At 45.5% G+C, this 19782-nt stretch overlaps 1 protein-coding gene across 4 annotated transcripts in view; it reads right to left on the reverse strand.

Moving 5' to 3' along the window:
- Positions 1-19782, reverse strand: part of LOC125885355 (battenin-like) — a 72385-nt gene that overhangs the window by 10205 nt on the left and 42398 nt on the right. For all 4 annotated transcript variants that reach the window (XR_007448859.1, XM_049570846.1, XM_049570844.1 and 1 more), the window contains one exon: positions 1209-1349. Coding sequence is in view for 3 of the 4 variants with exons in the window: in XM_049570846.1 (XP_049426803.1) it covers positions 1209-1349 (141 nt within the window). In the remaining variant the exon portion in view is untranslated. The remainder of the gene's footprint in view (positions 1-1208; positions 1350-19782) is intronic.

Raw genomic sequence — 19782 nt, forward strand, 5'->3', positions numbered from 1 at the left:
TGGCTATTTTGAAGAAACTAGAATATAAAACATGTTATTTCACCTTTTTTTTGTTAAGTACATAACTCCACATGTGTTCATTCATAGTTTTGATGCCTTCAGTGAGAATCTACAATGTAAATAGTCATGAAAATAAAGAAAACGCATTGAATGAGAAGGTGTGTCCAAACTTTTGGCCTATACTGTACATATATATATATATATATATATATATATATATATATATATATATATGTGTGTGTGTGTGTGTGTGTGTGTGTGTGTGTGTGTATAGACATATATAGACATATACAGGATGCAGTACATGCATGGACTGATCAGCGTTTCATAAGCAACCATTTCAAAATTACTTTACAAATACATACGCTACCAAACCAACTAGCTGACCAAAAATGTGGAAAGAATGAATGAAAATGAAAGTAAAGAAGTTGCATATAACGAGCCATTTTACTTTACTTTAATTGTACGTTCACACCAAAAGCTGCCAGAGCTGCAAAATAGCTGAATTCGCTCTAGCAGCACTGCTGGTAAAATATATGTGGCAGCGAAAGCAGCTCAAGTCGCTCATGACATCAAATTCTGAATGTTCGATTATGCTTTTCAATTTAAAGGAGCCACAAAGCAGGTTACTGGTTGGAGCACAGAAATGTGACTTCGTGCATTTGTACATAAACTTTCACGTTTGGACAATGAAAACAGGATAAAAAGTCTAAATAGGTCTGACATTAAACATTAAACACACACAGCCTGTTTTGCGTTCAGGCGTTGTCATGTAAATAACAAATTCCAGTACTTGAATACACTGTAGCACAACACAGCAGCATGTCAAGTGGGCCGAACCTGAACCAAATATGAGCAACATTTTTTTATTTGTTATTCCCCCCTAAAGCTGTAAACCTGTCAATGGTTTGGGTTCGAGTGCCTACAGTGTGATTAGTTAAACTGGTGGTAAGGAGAGCAAATGAATTGCATTCCCGCTAATAACAAGCGTTTCAGAACAAGCCTAAAAAAACGCAACTACTAATATTTGTTACCAACAAAAAAACAAGCCCAAAGTCGCAGCTAATAAGCGGACCTGACAACCCTATCCCAAAAAAAAAAAAAAACTCCTCGGCTCTACACGATTCCCACGTCACCCAAATTGACATGAAAAAAACGAGAGTTGCTGAAAAGCGAGCTGTTTGCATCCCAATTGACATATATCTGACCTCCTTGCTGATGAAGTAGAAGGTGTTGACATACGCCGCTCCACCCAGCAGACCCTCATAGAGAATTATGACGAACACCAGCCAGACACTGGGCAGGAACTGGTAACGCACAGCGAAAAGGAGCAGAACTGCATTCAACACCTGTGAAGGGCAAAGAACCTTCAAATTAACACTTTGATACAAAACATGGGCCAGCAGTTGCAAGTTGAACCTTACAGTAAACAGTTAAGAATTTTTGAAGACAGGCTATATGAGGTTTTCATCTGTAGTCAAGTGTATTACATAGGGATGCACTGAAATGAAAATTTGTGGCCGAAGCCGAATATTATTAAATGCTTGGCCGAATACCGAGTACCGAATACCGAATATCATTGTTTAGTTTTTCATTAGTTTTTGCAGATCAACCCCCTCCAGATTAGTGTTGTCACAGTACCAAAATTGGGACCCACTGTGCGATACCAATGAAAATATCATGGTTCTGAGTAGTATCACGATACCATAACGAAAATGAGGCAATGTGCCTTTTGTCATTTATAAAAAGATAAATCACTTTTCTTTAATACATCAATGATATTTCAATGGAATAAATTACTTATTGACTTATTCATACTTCAAAAACAGCATCAATAAGTGATTAACATAGGGGGGATCAAAATAAAATAAATAAATAAAATAAAAATCAACCAGCCACCCTCCTCCCCTGACAGTCCCTTCATAAATAATGAACAGTCCCTAAAGTGCGGTGAGGTTTGTGGGCTGTTTCTGCCTGTGGAGACAAAAGGATATTTTTGTGAACCAAAGTACAGAGAAGAACTTTTGTGGAGGCAGACTAAATGGGCCAAAAACAGAGGGAGGGGGGATAAACTTTTGTGGAAACTGGGGGCCCAGACAGAGCAGAATCTATCTGTGAACTGTAAATGCATGGTCATGGATCCAGAAAGCTACAGTTGCCATGAGTGGGGCTTGGTTACAACTCAAGCTCAGGATCTTTCTGAATCAGGTCCTCTGGAGAGAAATATTTAATGCAAACACAGAGTTGTCTCAGTCCTGTATGTGGAGTGTTGATATCTACAACTCCAATTCAAAAAGATGGGATGCTGTGTAAAACGGAAATAAAAACAGAATGTAATGATTTGCAAATACTTCTTAACCTATATATTAAACTGCAAACAAAACAAAGACAAGATATTTAATGTTCAAACTGATAAACTTTGTTTTTTGTAAATACACTCATTCTAAATTTGATGCTTGCAACATGTTCCAAAAAAGCTGGGACAGGGTCATGTAGCACCATGTTACATCATCTTTTCATTTTTTATTTTATATACTTAATTAAATTATTATTAAATTCAATTTTTTCACTCTGTTGTCAATTACACACAGGTCCGAACACACACACATGCACAACCAGGACCTATACATGCACTGAGTGGAGAGATGTCAGAAGAAGGCTGCCCCCCAAGACAGGCGCCTCAAGCGGTTGGAGGGGGGGGTGCCTTGCTCAAGGGCACCGCGGCAGTGCCCAGGAGGTGAACTGGCACCTCTCCAGCTACCAGTCCACGCTCCGTATTTGGTCCGGACGAGGACTTGAACAGGCGACCCTCCGGTTCCCAACCCAAGTCCCTATGGACTAAGCTACTGCTCTCCAATGCAACACTGACAACTCTGACAACACTCAATAAGTGTTTGGGAACTCAGGACACAAATCACTAAAGTTTTGAAAGTGAAATTCTCTCCATTCTTGCTTTATATATGACTTAAGTTGCAAAACAAGTCGGGGTCTCCTCTGCCATAATTTGCACTTCATAATGCCACACACATTTTCCATGGGAGACAGGTCTGGACTGCAGGCAGGCCAATGTGGTACCCGCACTCTTTTACTATGAAGCCATGCTGTTGTAACACAAGCAGAATGTGTCTCACTGTCTTGCTGAAATAAGCAGGGACATCCCTGAAAAAGTCATCATCTGCATGGCAGCATATGTGCTCCAAAACCTGTATGTACCTTGCAGCATTAAGGGTGCCTTCACAGATGTTATCCATTATGTTATCCATGATGCCATGGACACTTACACACCCCCATACCATCGCAGATGCTGGCTTTGAACTTAGAGCTGGTAACAATCTGGATGGTCCTTTTCTTCTTTAGCCCAGAGGAAACAACATCTATGGTTTCCAAACACAATTTGAAATGTGGACTTGTCAGATCACAGCATACTACACAGCCCGCCAGGCTGCCCGCCGGGCTACATTTTACAATGCTAATTGCAAATGTTAGCTGGGCTGCCTGGCTACTCACCTAACATAACCGTAACACCTGACCCATTGCTGTGACTGAGCCGCTAATAACTCAAGGTCCGGACATTAACCCATGCTACGATTGTAACATTAAATTTAATTGAATTGACATAGTGACATGTGCCTAACGTTACTGTAACACTAATTAAAACAGACATTTGACTCCGCCACTTCACTTCGAAAATATGCGCTGCCATTGCTCACTGGCTGTAGCCTTTTATAGGGAGAGAGGGCCAAGTGCTCCGGGGGGGGGGGGGGGGGGGGTTCACATGAACGTACATGAACACGCAGCCGGACCGGCTTGTAAACAAGGGGCTGGAGGTCAACGCAGAGAAAGGTTGTGTGAGGTCATGCTATACTCCAGGTGAAATTACACCTCTAGTTCTTTACATAGCAATTTTTTAATTCCTTCAATCTAGAAATGATGAATTTCGCTTATTGCTCCTTTAACTTTTACTTGTAGATGCAGCAATAAACTGTGTTTACCGACTATCAGATTCAAAAAGTGCTCAGTCCACAGTATGCAATTTATGCATACTGTGGACTTTTTGGAATTGCAGTTGTATATTCAGTAAACAATGAGAACAACAGCACTGATAGAAATTTCACTTATTTAATATAGGCAAAAATGCACAGAAAAAGATGTGTTGCTATGCAATTTTGCCCATACTAAATAAGTTAAATTTCCTATGAATGCCGGTGTCCTAATTGTTTATGGATTTTCACCACAACCGTGCACCTCTACACAATTTCTAAGATGTTTTTTTTTTTTTTTTGGAGCTTTGCGCACTGCTGTTTGTCATTGTACATTCAGTGAAACTAGCCAAAGCTGTTTTCATTTCCTGGTTTTAACAACCTGAAAAAACACAAGCATGCACCACCCTAGAAATTTTGAGAAAAGTGAAGTTTCGCATTAGTGTAATTGTGCAGCAGCACTACCTTACCCCATCAACTGACCTGCAGCATAATACAGTGCACGGCACACTTGGGCTTTTAGGAATTTAGAAATACAGACAACATATGGTTGAGAAAATTAAGAGCCAAAGGAAAGGCCTGTCTGCAGGCAAGGTAACGTAGCAAAAGCTTTCTCAATATAGACTTACACTGACATTAATTTTTTTTTGGTAGGCCTTTTTTTCAGTGAGTAAAATACATTTTGCTGAAAACCTTCATCCACAGCAAGGCACTCCTAAGCCTCTAGGGCAGTGTTTAACTTTCACTTGAAATAAGTACAAAAAAAAAAATCTGTTTTTTTTTTTTGTTTGTTTTTTTTGCTTGCAATAAGAAAAAAAACCTTGCTCCATGGGCAGATTTTCATACTTATTTCAAGTGAAAATTTGCTTGAAACAAGTATTTTTTAAGTATAAAGAGATTTGTTTTGACTAGAAATGACACTAGTAAACACATTTTATAGTGAGCAGCATACACGTCCCCTACAAATCCCATCCGTGTTTACAAAGTTTGAATGAACGAGACGGACGTGGAAAGGAAACGGAGACTGCGCATTGATCCTTTTGCCCCTGTCTGCAGGAACGAATAAAAATCCCATTCATGATGGGGTCAAATGGATTATGTGCATAATTAACCACAAAACAAGCAAATACTTCATCTTAATGACATATAACACTCATTATGCTTCAGCTGAATCCTCGAAGCAAATGACCATGTTGAATTGAAATTAGTTTATCACGTTAAATGTCAAAAGACCCTTCATGATGGCCCTGGAGCCAGGCCTGGGGTTGGGGCCCGTGGGCGAGCGCCTGGTGGTTGGGCCTTCGCCCATGGGGTCCGGCCGGGCCCAGCCCGAACCGGCTACATAGGTTCGTCCCCCTGCAGGCCCACCACCCGTAGAGGGATCCAGAAGGGTTCGGTGCAATGCGGATTGGGCAGCAGACCAAGGCGGGGGCCTTGGCGGTCCGATCCTCGGTTACAGAAGTTGGCTCTTGGGACATGGAATGTCACCTCTCTGGCGGGGAAGGAGCCAGAACTTGTGGAAGAGGCTGAGCGCTACCGGCTAGATATAGTCCGCCTCACCGCGACACATAGTTCCGGCTCTGGAACCCTAGTCCTTGAGAGGGGTTGGACTCTCTCCTTCACTGGAGTTGCTCCGGGTGAGAGGCGGAGGGCTGGGGTGGGCTTTCTGATAGCCCCCAGACTCTCTGCCTGTACATTGGGGTTTACCCCAGTAGACGAAAGGGTTGCTTCCCTGCGCCTTCGGGTCGGGGAACGGGTCCTGACTGTTGTCTGTGCTTATGCACCGAACAACAGTTCAGAGTACCCACCCTTTTTGGAGTCCCTGAGACGGGTGCTGGACAGTGCCCCAACTGGGGACTCCATTGTTCTGCTGGGGGACTTCAACGCTCACGTGGGCAATGACAGCGGGACCTGGAGGGGCGTGATTGGGAGGAACGGCCTGCCCGATCTGAACCCGAGTGGTGTTCAGTTATTGGACTTCTGTGCGGGTTGCAGTTTGGCCATAACTAACACCATGTTCAAACATAAGGATGTCCATCGGTACACGTGACACCAGGACAGCCTAGGTCGCAGGTCAATGATCGACTTTGTAGTCGTATCATTTGACCTGCGGCCATATGTTCTGGACACTCGGGTGAAGAGAGGAGCAGAGCTGTCAACTGATCACCACCTGGTGGTGAGGATCAGATGGTGGGGGAAGACGCCGCGCAGACCTGGCAGGCCCAAACGAATAGTGAGGGTCTGCTGGGAACGCCTGGCAGAAGAACCTGTCCAGATGATCTTCAACTCCCACCTCCGGGAGAGCTTCGACCGCGTCCCGAGGGCGGAGGGGGACATTGAGTCCGAATGGGCCTTGTTCCGCTCTGCCATTGTTGAGGCGGCGGTCGCGAGCTGTGGCCGCAAGGCCGCTGGTGCCAGTCGCGGCGGTAATCCCCGAACCCGCTGGTGGACATCAGAGGTGAGGGGAGCCGTCAGGCTGAAGAAGGAGGCCTACAGGGCATGGTTGGTCTGTGGGTCTCCGGAAGCAGCTGACGGGTACCGGTGGGCCAAGCAGAGCGCGGCGGCGGCAGTTGTGGAGGCAAAAACTCGGGCGTGGGAGGAGTTCGGTGAGGTCATGGAGGAAGACTATCGATCGGCTCCAAAGAGGTTCTGGCAAACCGTCCGGCGCCTTGGGGGGGGAAGGCAGCAACTTGCTCACACTGTTTACAGTGGGGGCGGGGAGCTGCTGATGTCAACTGGGGACATTGTCGGGCGGTGGAAGGAATACTTTGAGGAGCTCCTCAATCCCACCAACACGTATTCCAGTGAGGAAACAGAGACGGGGTTCTTAGGGGCGGGTCATCCAATTTCTGGGGCAGAAGTCGCCGAGGTAGTGAAACAACTCCGAGGCGGCGGAGCCCCGGGGGTGGATGAGATTCGTCCCGGATATCTCAAGGCTCTGGATGTTGTAGGGCTGTCTTGGCTGACACGCCTCTGCAGCATTGCGTGGACATCGGGGCAGTGCCTCTGGAGTGGCAGATCGTGGTGGTCCCCATTTTCAAGAAAGGGGACCAGAGGGTGTGTTCCAACTACAGGGGGATCACACTCCTCAGCCTACCTGGTAAGGTCTACTCCAGGGTGCTGGAGAAGAGGGTCCGGTCGATAGTTGAACCTCGGATCGAGGAGGAGCAAAATGGTTTTCGTCTCGGACGCAGAACCGTGGACCAGCTCTTTACCCTCGCCAGGGTGCTGGAGGGGGCATGGGAGTTCGCCCAACCAGTCCACATGTGTTCTGTGGATTTGGAGAAGGCTTACAACCGTGTCCCCAGGGGCATCCTGTGGGTGGGTGCTAAGGGCCATCCAGTCCCTGTACCGAAGGAGCATGAGTCTGGTTCGCGTGGCTGGCAGTAAGTCGGACCTGTTCCCGGTGAGGGTTGGACTCCGCCAGGGCTGCCCTTTGTCACCGGTTCTGTTCATAACTTTCATGGACAGAATTTCTAGGCGCAGCCAAGTGGTGGAGGGTGTCAGGTTTGGTGATGGGAGAATCTCGTCCCTGCTTTTTGCGGATGATGTGGTCCTCCTAGCTCCATCGAACAATGACCTCCAGCTCTCACTGGGGCGGTTCGCAGCAGAGTGTGAAGCGGCTGGGATGAGAATCAGCACCTCCAAGTCCGAGGCCATGGTCCTCAGCCAGAAAAGGGTGGATTGCCCACTCCAGGTCAGGGGGGAGGTCTTTCCTCAGGTGGAGGAGTTTAAGTATCTCGGGATCTTGTTCACGAGTGAGGGTAGGATGGAGCGGGAGACTGACAGGCGGATTGGGGCAGTGTCAGCAGTGATGCGGGCGCTTAACCAGTCCGTTGTGGTGAAAAGGGAGCTTAGCCAGAAAGCGAGGCTCTCGATTTACCGGTTGATCTTCGTTCCAACCCTCAACTATGGTCACGAGCTCTGGGTAGTGACCGAAAGAATGAGATCGCGAATACAAGCGGCCGAAATGAGTTTCCTCCACAGGGTGGCTGGGCCCAGCCTTAGGGATAGGGTGAGGAGCTCAGACATTCGGGAGGGACTCGGAGTAGAGCCGCTGCTCCTCCACATCGAGAGGAGCCAGTTGAGGTGGTTCGGGCATCTGGTAAGGATGCCTTCCGGACGCCTCCCTTGGGAGGTGTTTCGGGCATGTCCAACCGGGAGGAGACCTCGGGGCCGCACTAGGACACGCTGGAGGGACTACATCACCCGGCTGGCCTGGGAACGCCTCGGGGTTCCCACGGAAGAGCTGATGGAAGTGGCTGGGGAGAGGACTTGTCTGGGCTTCCTTGCTGAGGCTGCTGCCCCTGCGACCCGGACCCGGATAAGCGGAGGACAACAAGTACGAGTACGAGTACGAGTACGTTAAATGTCCGAAATTGTATGAAATTGCTCCAATGTGTTAAACCAAACTTTGCGCATAATCACACAGCCTGATATGCCCTGCAAACACAGTGGGACTGCTGTACATACCGTGGGTCTTTCTTACCCTAATCCTGGTTATTTACTGAAAGCACAGAGCAAAGAAATGTCTTTTTTTTTCTCCCCCGGTCTGCTGTCAGCAGAGAGCGGCGGCTGCAGTGGGGATTTCAGCACCACGGATGGCGTGCGTAAAAAGACTTGACAAGCGTCTCCTTTTAAACGTGTTTGCTGCTAGAGAAATTATACATAATAAATTAAGACAGTGACATATTTTCAATAAAAAACAATAAGTTGAACGTTCATTTCAAGCTTTTGTAGTACAACGAGTTTCAGAATTGTGCGAGTGCGGCCGGAGAGCAGGCGGCAGTGTTTGATGCAGGAAACTCGATATGGACTTGAAAAATGGTTCGGAACAGCGGTGTTTGGGAATGGAGGGCTGTCCCCCGTCAGGTTCATGCGGAAGTGACTCTGTGTGGTAGCGGTGACAGTTTTATTTAAGTCCTTAACAGAAATCCCCACCTTGTTTGAGCCTCAGAAATGATTTTGGAAATGTGGCTTGTGTGGACGCTACCACGCTAAGTGATCAGCTGACGTATTGCGGTAAGCGAGTTGTGTCATTTCCGGTGTTTCTGTGACAGCGTCTCTGTACTGCTCTGGTGAATTCCACTTGCCTGCTTTCTCACCTCAGTTGCTTTAACGTCTACTTCAAGTCATAACCCACACTGGTTCTGTTTAAGCACCTATAGCTCTCCTCCTTTCTACGACTTTCTCGCTAATCTCTTAGCTGTTGTTTGCACGCTCTTAGCCTTGGTAGCTACATTAGCTTAGCCATGGCTTCTCCTTCTCCTGCCCTCTGTTGCCCGGTGTGTCAAATGTTCAGTTATGCCTCTGCCTCCTTTAGCGACAGTGGTAATTGTTACAAGTGTAGCTTATTTGCTGCGTTGGAGGCGAGGCTTAGTGAATTAGAAGCGCGGCTCCGCACCATGGAAAACCATTCAGCAGCTGCGGTAGTTAGCCAGTCCCCTGTAGCCGGTGCGGAGCCACATAGCCTAGCCTTAGCCTCTGCTAACTGTCCTCCGGTAACTCCCGTTCAGCCGGGAGGTTGGGTTATGGTTCGCCAGAAGCACAGCTCCAAGCCGAAGCCCACGGCTCACCACCAGCCTGTTCACGTTTCCAACCGCTTTTCCCCACTCAGCGACACACCCGCTGAGGATAAAACTCTGGTTATTGGCAGCTCTATTCTGAGAAACGTGAAGTTAGCAACACCAGCGGCCATAGTCAAATGTATTCCTGGGGCCAGAGCGGGCGACATTGAATCTAATTTAAAACTGCTGGCTAAAGCTAAACGTAGATTCAGTAAGATTGTTATTCACGTCGGCGGCAATGACACCGTTACGCCAATCGGAGGTCACTAAAATTAATATTGCTTCGTGTGTGAATACGCAAAAACGATGTCGGACTCGTAGTTTTCTCTGGACCCTCCCAAATCCTGACCAGTGATGACATGTTTAGCCGCATGTCATCATTTAACCGCTGGCTGTCCAGGTGGTGTCCAGCAAACGATGTGGGTTTTGTTAATAATTGGCAAACTTTCTGGGGAAAACCTGGTCTTATTAGGAGAGACGGCATTCATCCCACTTTGGATGGAGCTGCTCTCATTTCTAGGAACCTGGCAAACTTTATTAGTAATTTAAATCCCTGACAACCCAGAGTTGAGATCAGGACTCAGAGTCGCAGTCCTAAACGCCTCTCTGAGCTTCTAGTTCAGTTACCCAGCCATAGTTTTAATAGTTTTATACAAACGGTGTCTGTCCCCCGACCGCCTAAATTATCTAAATCTAAAATTAAACAAAGAGGAGTTGTGCATAACAACCTCATAAAAATTAAAACCTCTTCTGTGACAGAAAGACAAAACAGGAGAATTAAATGCGGACTGTTAAATATCAGGTCTCTATCGTCTAAAGCAGTGTTAGTAAACGAATTAACATCAGATAATCATATTGATTTACTCAGTCTCACTGAAACCTGGCTGTGTCCAGATGAATATGTTAGTCTAAATGAGTCCACTCTCCCAGTCATAATAATACCCACATTCCTCGAGGCAGCGGCCGAGGAGGGGGAGTTGCAGCCATTTTTAACTCTAGTCTGTTAATCAGTCCTAAACCTAAACTAGATTATAATTCATTTGAAAGCCTCGTTCTTAGTCTTTTACATCCGACCTGGAAAACCTCGCAGCCACTTTTATTTGTTATAGTGTACCGTGCTCCTGGCCCGTATTCTGAATTTTTATCTGAATTCTCAGAGTTTTTATCCAGTTTAGTTCTTAAATCAGATAAAGTTATTATTGTAGGCGATTTTAACATTCATGTCGACGTTGATAATGACTCCCTGGCTACCGCGTTTATCTCATTATTAGACTCCACTGGCTTCAGTCAGGGTGTACATGAACCTACTCATTGTTTTAACCATACCCTTGATCTAGTTCTGACGTATGGAATTGAAATTGATAACCTAAAAGTCTTTCCACAGAATCCCTCGCTATCGGATCATTATCTGATTACTTTTGATTTCTTTTACTCGACACGCCACTCAGCAACAGTTACTATACTAGATGTTTATCAGATAGTGCTGTCGCAAAACTTAAGGAAAAGATTACTTCGTTAAATTCAATACCAATACCTTCAGTAACAGAGGTTTCCGTGCCGACTTTAACCTCTCCCGAATTGATCATTTTGTTGATAGCACCGAGGCTCGCCACGAACAACGCCGACTCTGTAGCTCCTCTTAAAAGAAGTTAAAAGCAAAGAAAGTTCGCTCCTTGGTATAACTCTCAAACCCGTAAGTTAAAACAAATATCGCGAAAATTTGAAAGGAATTGGCGATTAACCAAACTGGAAGAATCTCGTTTAATCTGGACAGACAGTCTCAAAACTTATAAGAGGGGCCTCCGCAATGCCAGAGCAAACTATTACTCAGCTCTAATAGAAGACAATAAGAACAACCCCAGGTTTCTTTTCAGCACTGTAGCCAGGCTGACTGAGAGTCAGAGCTCTATTGAGCCTCGTATTCCCTTAGCCCTTAGCAGTAATGATTTTATGAGCTTTTTTAATGACAAAATTCTAACTATTAGAGGCAAAATTCATGACCTCCTGCCCTCAGATAGTACCTATCTAACCTCAAACACAGCTGTAAAATCTAATATATATTTAGATTGCTTCTCCCAATTTCTCTTCAAGAATTGACTGCAGTGATTTCTTCATCCAAATCATCAACGTGTCTCTTAGACCCCATCCCAACTAGGCTACTTAAGGAGGTCTTACCTATAGTTAACACTCATATATTAGATATGATCAATATATCCTTATTAACAGGTTATGTACCACAGTCTTTTAAGGTAGCTGTAATTAAACCTCTACTAAAAAAGCCCACCCTGGATCCAGAGGTGTTAGCCAACTATAGACCAATATCTAATCTTCCCTTTATGTCAAAGATCCTTGAGAAAGTAGTCGCAGACCAGCTGTGTGATTTTCTCCAGGATAATAATTTATTTGAGGAATTTCAGTCAGGATTTAGAGTGCATCATAGCACTGAGACAGCTCTAGTTAAAATTACAAATGACCTTCTGATTGCTTCAGACAAAGGACTCGTCTCTGTACTTGTTTTATTAGATCTTAGTGCGGCGTTTGACACAATTGACCATCAAATTCTGCTGCAGAGACTGGATCACTTAATTGGCTTAAAAGGTTCAGCACTAAGCTGGTTTAAATCTTATTTATCTGATCGTTTTCAATTTGTTGACGTCGCAGAATGAACCATCCTTACGTACTAAAGTTTGTTTTGGAGTTCCGCAAGGTTCTGTGCTCGGACCAATCCTGTTTACTCTATATATGCTTCCGTTAGGTAACATCATTAGAAATCACTCTATAAATTTCCATTGTTATGCGGATGATACTCAGTTGTATTTATCAATGAAGCCAGAAGAAAGCAATCAATTAACTAAACTCCATAATTGCCTTAAAGACATAAAAACTTGGATGAGCACCAATTTCCTGATGTTAAATTCAGACAAAACTGAAGTTATTGTTCTTGGCCCCAAACAACTCAGAGACTCTTTATCTGATGACATAGTTTCTCTAGATGGCATTGCTCTGGCCCCTGCCACTACCGTAAGAAACCTCGGAGTAACATTTGATCAAGATTTGTCTTTTAATTCTCATTTAAAGCAAACCTCACGGACTGCATTTTTCATCTGCGTAATATTGCGAAAATTAGGCCTATCCTGACCCGAAAAGATGCAGAAAAATTGGTCCACGCTTTTGTTACCTCAAGGCTGGATTATTGTAACTCTCTATTATCAGGTAGCTCTAGTAAGTCCTTAAAAACTCTCCAGCTAATTCAGAATGCAGCAGCACGTGTACTAACAGGAACTAATAAACGCGATCATATCTCTCCTGTTTTAGCTTCTCTGCACTGGCTCCCTGTAAAATCCAGAATTGAATTTAAAATCCTACTGTTAACTTATAAAGCTCTAAATGGTCAAGCTCCATCATATCTTAGAGAGCTCATAGTGCCATATTATCCCACCAGAACACTGCGCTCTGAGAACGCAGGGTTACTCGTGGTCCCTAAAGTCTCCAACAGTAGATCAGGAGCCAGAGCCTTTAGCTATCAGGCTCCTCTCCTGTGGAATCATCTTCCTGTTACGGTCCGGGAGGCAGACACCGCCTCCACATTTAAGACTAGACTTAAGACTTTCCTCTTTGATAAAGCTTATAGTTAGGGCTGGCTCAGGCTTGTCCTGTACCAGCCCTTAGTTAGGCTGACTTAGGCCTAGTCTGCCGGAGGACCCCTCTATAATACACCGGGCCCCTTCTCTCCTTCTCTCTCTCTCGTATCCTATTACTGCATCTAGCTAACCCGGCCATTCTGGGATGTCACTAACTTTCGGCTTCTTCTCCGGGCCTTTGTGCTCCACTGTCTCTCAGATTAACTCATATCACAGCGGTGCCTGGACAGCGTGACGTGTGTGGTTGTGCTGCTGCCGTGGTCCCGCCAGATGCCTCCTGCTGCTGCTGCCATCATTAGTCATTAGTCATACTTCTTCTGTTATTATACACATATGATTATTGTCACACATGTATACTGCCAGGTATTAATACATACTTTCAACATATTGTACCGCAGTAACCAGAACTATAACTATAATATTATTACTTCCATTAATGTTGTTGTAAGATACTGTCATTACCTGCATATCTCTCTCTCTCTCTCTCTCTCTCTCCCTCTCTCTCTCTCTCTCTCTCTCTCTCTCTCTCCCTGTGTCATATGGATTACTGTTAATTTATCAAGTTGATCTGTTCTGTACGACATCTATTGCACGTCTGTTCGTCCTGGAAGAGGGATCCCTCCTCAGTTGCTCTTCCTGAGGTTTCTACCGTTTTTTTTCCCCCGTTAAAGGGGTTTTTTTGGGGAGTTTTTCCTTATCCGCTGTGAGGGTCTTAAGGACAGAGGGATGTCGTATGCTGTAAAGCCCTGTGAGGCAAATTGTGATTTGTGATATTGGGCTTTATAAATAAAATTGATTGATTGATTGATTGATCAATAAAAGAGCTTAACTACTGAGAAGTTACTTGATTCAGAAAACAGCGACGCTACCACCAAGCTACTGAGAAATGTAGTTAAACTACAAACGTCCGCTACTGTAGTGACGCTACTGCCCAACACTGCTAATGTCTGCATTAGAGGAGCAGCGCAACTTTATTGAGATGCAGTTTGCTAAATTTGAAGACTGCCTGGACACTATCAAAGCGGAGGTAACAAAGAATGCAAACGACATAAAAAAGCTGAAAGCGGATCACAAAGGGCTATCCACCAACTTGACTAAGACAGAGGAAACTTTTCAAAGCACATGTTCCAGACTCGAAGCAAGCACAGCAGAGTTGGAGGACAGATCCCACAGAGATAATATTTGCATCGTTAACTTGCCTGAAAAAAAAAAAATTGAGAACAGCAATGCTTCCGGCATTGTCGCATCCTCACTCTTTAAGTGGTTCCCTGCTCTTGCTGGTGAGAAGTTGGAAGTGATGAGGGCTCACTGTATAGGACCGGAGCGCAACACAAGGGGATCCCGTAGGTTGATCTGCAAGATGCTACGATACACAGACCGCTACCGCATCCTGAAGTCTGAAGTCTGAAGTCTGAAGCATAGAAATCCACTTTGCAGTTGACTACAGTAACCACACCATGAAACGGCACCGCTCATTTTCTCCAGTGATGGAGTCTGCGAGGAAACTCAGGTTTACGCCTTTCCTGATCTACCCGGCCAGGCTGAAGCTGTCCCGCGGGGCAGAAGTGCACCTCTTTGAGACTGAACCGGAGGCTGAGGATTTCCTCCACACACAGACCCAGTGGACTGAAGGTGGTATTTAAGTTTCCTTGAAACCTGATTCATAAAAGACTTTCATTAAATAAGACTTCACTGATCTGTGTGACATTTTTCTTTAGACATGTTGTGACCTAAGTTTGTTATATGATCTACCCACCTCAATAAGGTATGCTGTTTACTTCATGAAAACGTTACATTTCTATCTGGTTAATATCCTACTAGTTCTCAACTTGATGGATGATTAATATTTCATAGGGTAACTAAATGTAACTTTAAAGCACTTAGCTGTGGAGTCGATCATTACACTGAATATTTCAACGGGGTAGTTGCTAGTGTAGTAGTGTGACTGCCAGCTTTCTCAGTTCAGGTGCCCAGTTAGTTGGCATTTGTTTAGTGGCTGTTGCCACTCTGTGGGATAATATTTACTATGTTTTCATTTCGTTGATTTATTTCTTTATGTTTGTAACTGTGTGGCGAAATGGGGTCCGGAAAATATGGGTCTCCGCAGTTCTGACTTTTACACATTTGCAGGAGTATTATCACTTGCCCAGTCTTGTTTGTAAATATGTCTATGTTACATGTTGCTAGCTGGAATATAAATGGCAATAAATTGTCCCATTAAACGTTAAATGTGTCTAGATTGACTTAATAGACACAAAATAGATGTGGACTTCATTCAAGAGTTGCACCTTAAACCTGCTGATAAACATATTTAGTGAATCGACACTGTAGCCCTTTTTAAATAGGAATTTTGCAAATTTGCAGGAAAGCCCAATCAGTCTTCGGTCAGCATTGGCAGTATAAAATCAAAATCAGGGAATGCAGCGAAATGCCGCCTTCCTACTTTTGTTAATAGAGAATGTGCCTTTTTCGGGGCAATGGGGGGCATGAGCAAGTAACAAAATGTGTAGCTCAGTGTGTGACATAAACGGTGACGTGCTCCAAGGGAAGCCGCGGCAGGTCAGTCCTTCTGCGATTCTCTCATAAATTCGCCTGTCCTTCACCGTTGTCGTCATTTGACGGTTAATGGCCTCTTTGATTGTGAGGGCCAGGAGGGCGTGCAATTCCTTGTCTCCCCAGTTGTTCATCTTTACAGTGTCTCTCAGGTTTGTGTTTCTCTGTTGCTACTAGCTGCTCATTCCTGCTATCAGCTGTTTCCTGTTAGTCCACTGCCAGTGGGTCACATGTGCGGCGTTATCAACAGCTCCCCCCACAAGTCATCAACATCCTCTCCCGTGGCGGAAGGGCAACTCGTTCTATTTAAACCAAAAAAGTTCCGCCAATATGTTTACCCCTATGCAGCGGAAAATTGGGCACCTCCGATCAACTCGCCAATCCGGCACTGTATGCCTAAATGCTCGCAGCTTGCCTGCAAAACGCCCCCACATTCGCAAGAAAATCTGGCAGTGTAAAAGGGGCTTATTATACCGCAGCTGCTGCCGCATTCAACTCCAAAAGCTGAGGCGCCTTGGTGCTGTTGAGATGTAGTATATCTTTAACAATAATTGAAAGCTATGGAAGTGAAGACGGCAGAATTGCATATATTAAAACAAACATTAATGGCCTGAAAGTTGCATTTCTTTGTATATATGCCCCAAACCAGTTTAGTTCAGATTTCTTTGAAATCATTGGGAGGACTCTATGTAACCTGCTGACATGAATGCCATCCTTGATCCGTAACTGGACAGCTCTAGTACACCCTCACAGAACACAATCCATCTATAGTCGCACTCCAAGGGCTGATAAATGATTTCAGAGCTATAAATCCTTCTGCAAGACAATACAGTATCTATTCAGATAGACATAAAAGCTACTCAAGGCCTGATTACTGTTGGGATTCACAGGACCACAGATGATTTATTATTTGGTAAAATCATCACTGGGCATTTAAAGGCTTTTTCCTCGGCATGCTCTTTGTCTTCAAACAAAGAGAGCTAGGTGACACCCATCTCCACAGGAGGTCTCACCTCACACCTCAGTGAGACACAAGTCTCACAACTTGATTGGACAGGAGTAGGGCTGGGCGGTATGACCTAAAATTCATATCACGGTATAAATCGAATCCCTTCACGATATAATGTATTTTTTTAGAGCATTTATTGTGCAGAATGCAGATCTCAAACCTCAAAATTAAAACCCAGTACTCTATGGTGCAAAATGTCCCCTGGGATCTATAGCAAAAGGTAATTTCCTTCTTTTAGCAAAATCCTAAATGACTGAGTTGTGTTTTTTCCACCTGGACCTTTATGCCATTTCTCCTCTAATCATCACGCTTTAACCTGTGACAGGCTGTTTGTTTTTGTCTGTATGATACCACAACTATCACACATTCACATACGGAGTTTTTTGTGGAGCCCCTAGCGTCTCATCGGTTTACATTACCAAAGGTTTATGACAAACTCTCTTGCTGAAAACCAACTCCCGTGTGCGCACGGCGAGAGAGGAGAGGGAGAGAGGCTGTGCTGCTGCCAGAGGAGACACTGAATGAGTTCCCTCTGAGCGGTAAGTCGCTAAAAGAGTCTGAAAAGTCCGGGGCTGTTCATAAAACATTAACTCACTCACTCACAAGTTCTCCAGCAACACATGTTGCACGTGCTACGCTAAATCACGGACGTGAACCAGCTCCTCTTGCTCCGTTGTCTCTGTGCTCGCAGCCATTTTCACACTGAGGCAGGTGCGATGACATCATCGACGATAGAACGGTAGAGCGCAAATCTCATTTCCACCGTCCACCGCGTATACCGTGCAGCCCTAGACAGGACTTTTACAGTGACATGTGACTCTGTGATGTCACAGGCCTGCAAAGATCTGCTCCCTTCCAACAGATCTCTCTCTCTTGCTCTGGAGCTTCAACAGCTCACACCTCTTTCCGGCTGGGCCTGGAACAGCAGAGGCCCAGACCCTTGCTCCATAGCCCAAACCACTAAAGGGAGGGCAACTGATCACAGACTGTCTTGCGAACACAAGGTTTACAACTAGCTTTCCAGCAACAAGGAACTAAGTGAGTTAGCACCCAGCATGTAACTCTGCTAAACCCTGAGGAACCAGCTTCCTCAGAGTTTCACCTTTGGAACAAAGGACCCAACAAAGACTGCGCCTGGAACCATCTTCCCAGCCTTCTTCTGCCGGCTAACAAAGCAGTACACCACCAAGTTACTCTTTCTCCCATCCATTCAAGGATCGGTAACGTAACAACTGGGCATAGCTTATCACAGCTTTACAGGCTAAGCAAGACTGTTTAACTTGTTGTATGTTGATGCTGTTTACTGAGTTATTGTTGTGATAGACTGCAGTTAGGTCACTGATTAGTTGGCTTCGCCAAAGCTAAGTGTTTAGTTTGCTAATACTGTCCACAAACAGATTCTTGCAAACAACTAAACAATCTCTGCACAAATCCTAACCGTTTGCAACACATATCACATTCACATAGACTCATTAACAAATAGGCTTTCAACAGAGCTACACCCAAACAGGCATCTTCAAGTTCCCGCTTCTTTTCCTTTGTCTTTGTCCCGACCACACGGTCAGACAGACACCTCCCCCGACTGGAAGCCAGCCTTGATTCAGCCATTTTGGTAGTTCTCTGTTGTCAACCATTTTGTTTTGTAGGCCAAACGCCTCTTTGATCACAACACCCACCTTTGTCTTTCCTTCTCTTCTTTCTCTCTCTTTCACACACACCACACACATATACACACCAAGCTTGTATATAGTTAGTTAGAATTTGTGTGTTTTGGTTTGCTTTGCTAGTTTGTGAATAAATATAATTCTTTGGGATCATGCCTGCTGTCTGTTTAATGTTGCACAAGTTCGTTGAAAGGACTAGATGTTGCAATCCCTCTTGTAGCACCACTTCTAATTCATGGGAAGTTCTTGAAAGATGGCTGCTATGAGGCTTTACCGCTGGGACACATCGTCAGTTGTGTACCTCAGCATCGACAGGTGTTTCGGCCATTTAACACAAGACACCCTCCACTGAGGCAGGCCCACCACAGGTTGATCATGCCTGTGTGTGTGTCCTGGGGTTAGCTGTTTGCCTTAGCAGCCCAGATGGTGTCGTTTCTCTTCAACCACAGCCAATGACTCGTCCTCTCAGCAGTGCTGGCCAGCTCTTTAATGGCCTGTCTGTGAGCCTGTCCCCTGACTCCAACCTCCCTAAGGAGCTTTGCTGTTGTATTGGCTACAAAGCCCCTGCACCCCACCTCCACCGGGCGCACCTTTACTTTCCAGCCTCTGTCCTCTGCCTCAGCTGCTAAGATGGAGTACCGCAGCTTCTTGCGCTCATACGCTTCTTCAATGGCATCCTCCCAGGGGACTGTCAGCTCAATGATGTAAACAAGCTGGGAGGAATTAGACCAAAGGACGAGGTCTGGTCGCAGGGTGGTTGTCGCGATCTCCGGGGGAAAAATGAGCCTCTGATCCAAGTCGACTCTAAGCTGCCAATCCCTGGCTGCATTTAGTGGGCCCAGATCAGGGGTTGAGGGGTGGGTCCTCAGCTTGTCTCCCTCCCTAACAAACCATGTTGGGTGTCGGCGCGCATCCTGGTTGATGAAGGGTTGGGCGTTAATGAATACCCTCTTACACTCAAATTTGTCAGCTGGACACCTGGGGACCTGGTTGTGTCTCCAAGTGTATCTGCCTTGAGTGAGGCTGGTCCTACAGCAAACCAGGATGTGTTTAAGCGTTGCTGGGGTCGTACACAGGGGGCCGGATGGGTCTTTTCCAAGCCAAAGTTGCAGGTTTGTGGAAGGGGGCAGCACATCGTACGTAGCTCGGATGATGAAGCTCAACCTGTTGGATTCCATGCCCCAGAGTTCGCTCCATGTGAGTTTTCTCTTCTCAGTGCCCTCCCATTTCATCCAGCGACCCTGTGTGGCCTGTGCTACGGCTTTGGGACGTCTGGCTGCTTCCTCCTGTCGGCGCACCTCCTCTACCACCATGGTTCGACGTTCGGCTGCAGATGCCTTTTGCCAGAGAGGTGTTACAGTTCCAAGG

This window comes from Epinephelus fuscoguttatus, unplaced genomic scaffold, assembly GCF_011397635.1.
Source record: "Epinephelus fuscoguttatus unplaced genomic scaffold, E.fuscoguttatus.final_Chr_v1 AP022699.1".
In the NCBI taxonomy this organism is placed as follows: Eukaryota; Metazoa; Chordata; class Actinopteri; order Perciformes; family Serranidae; genus Epinephelus; species Epinephelus fuscoguttatus.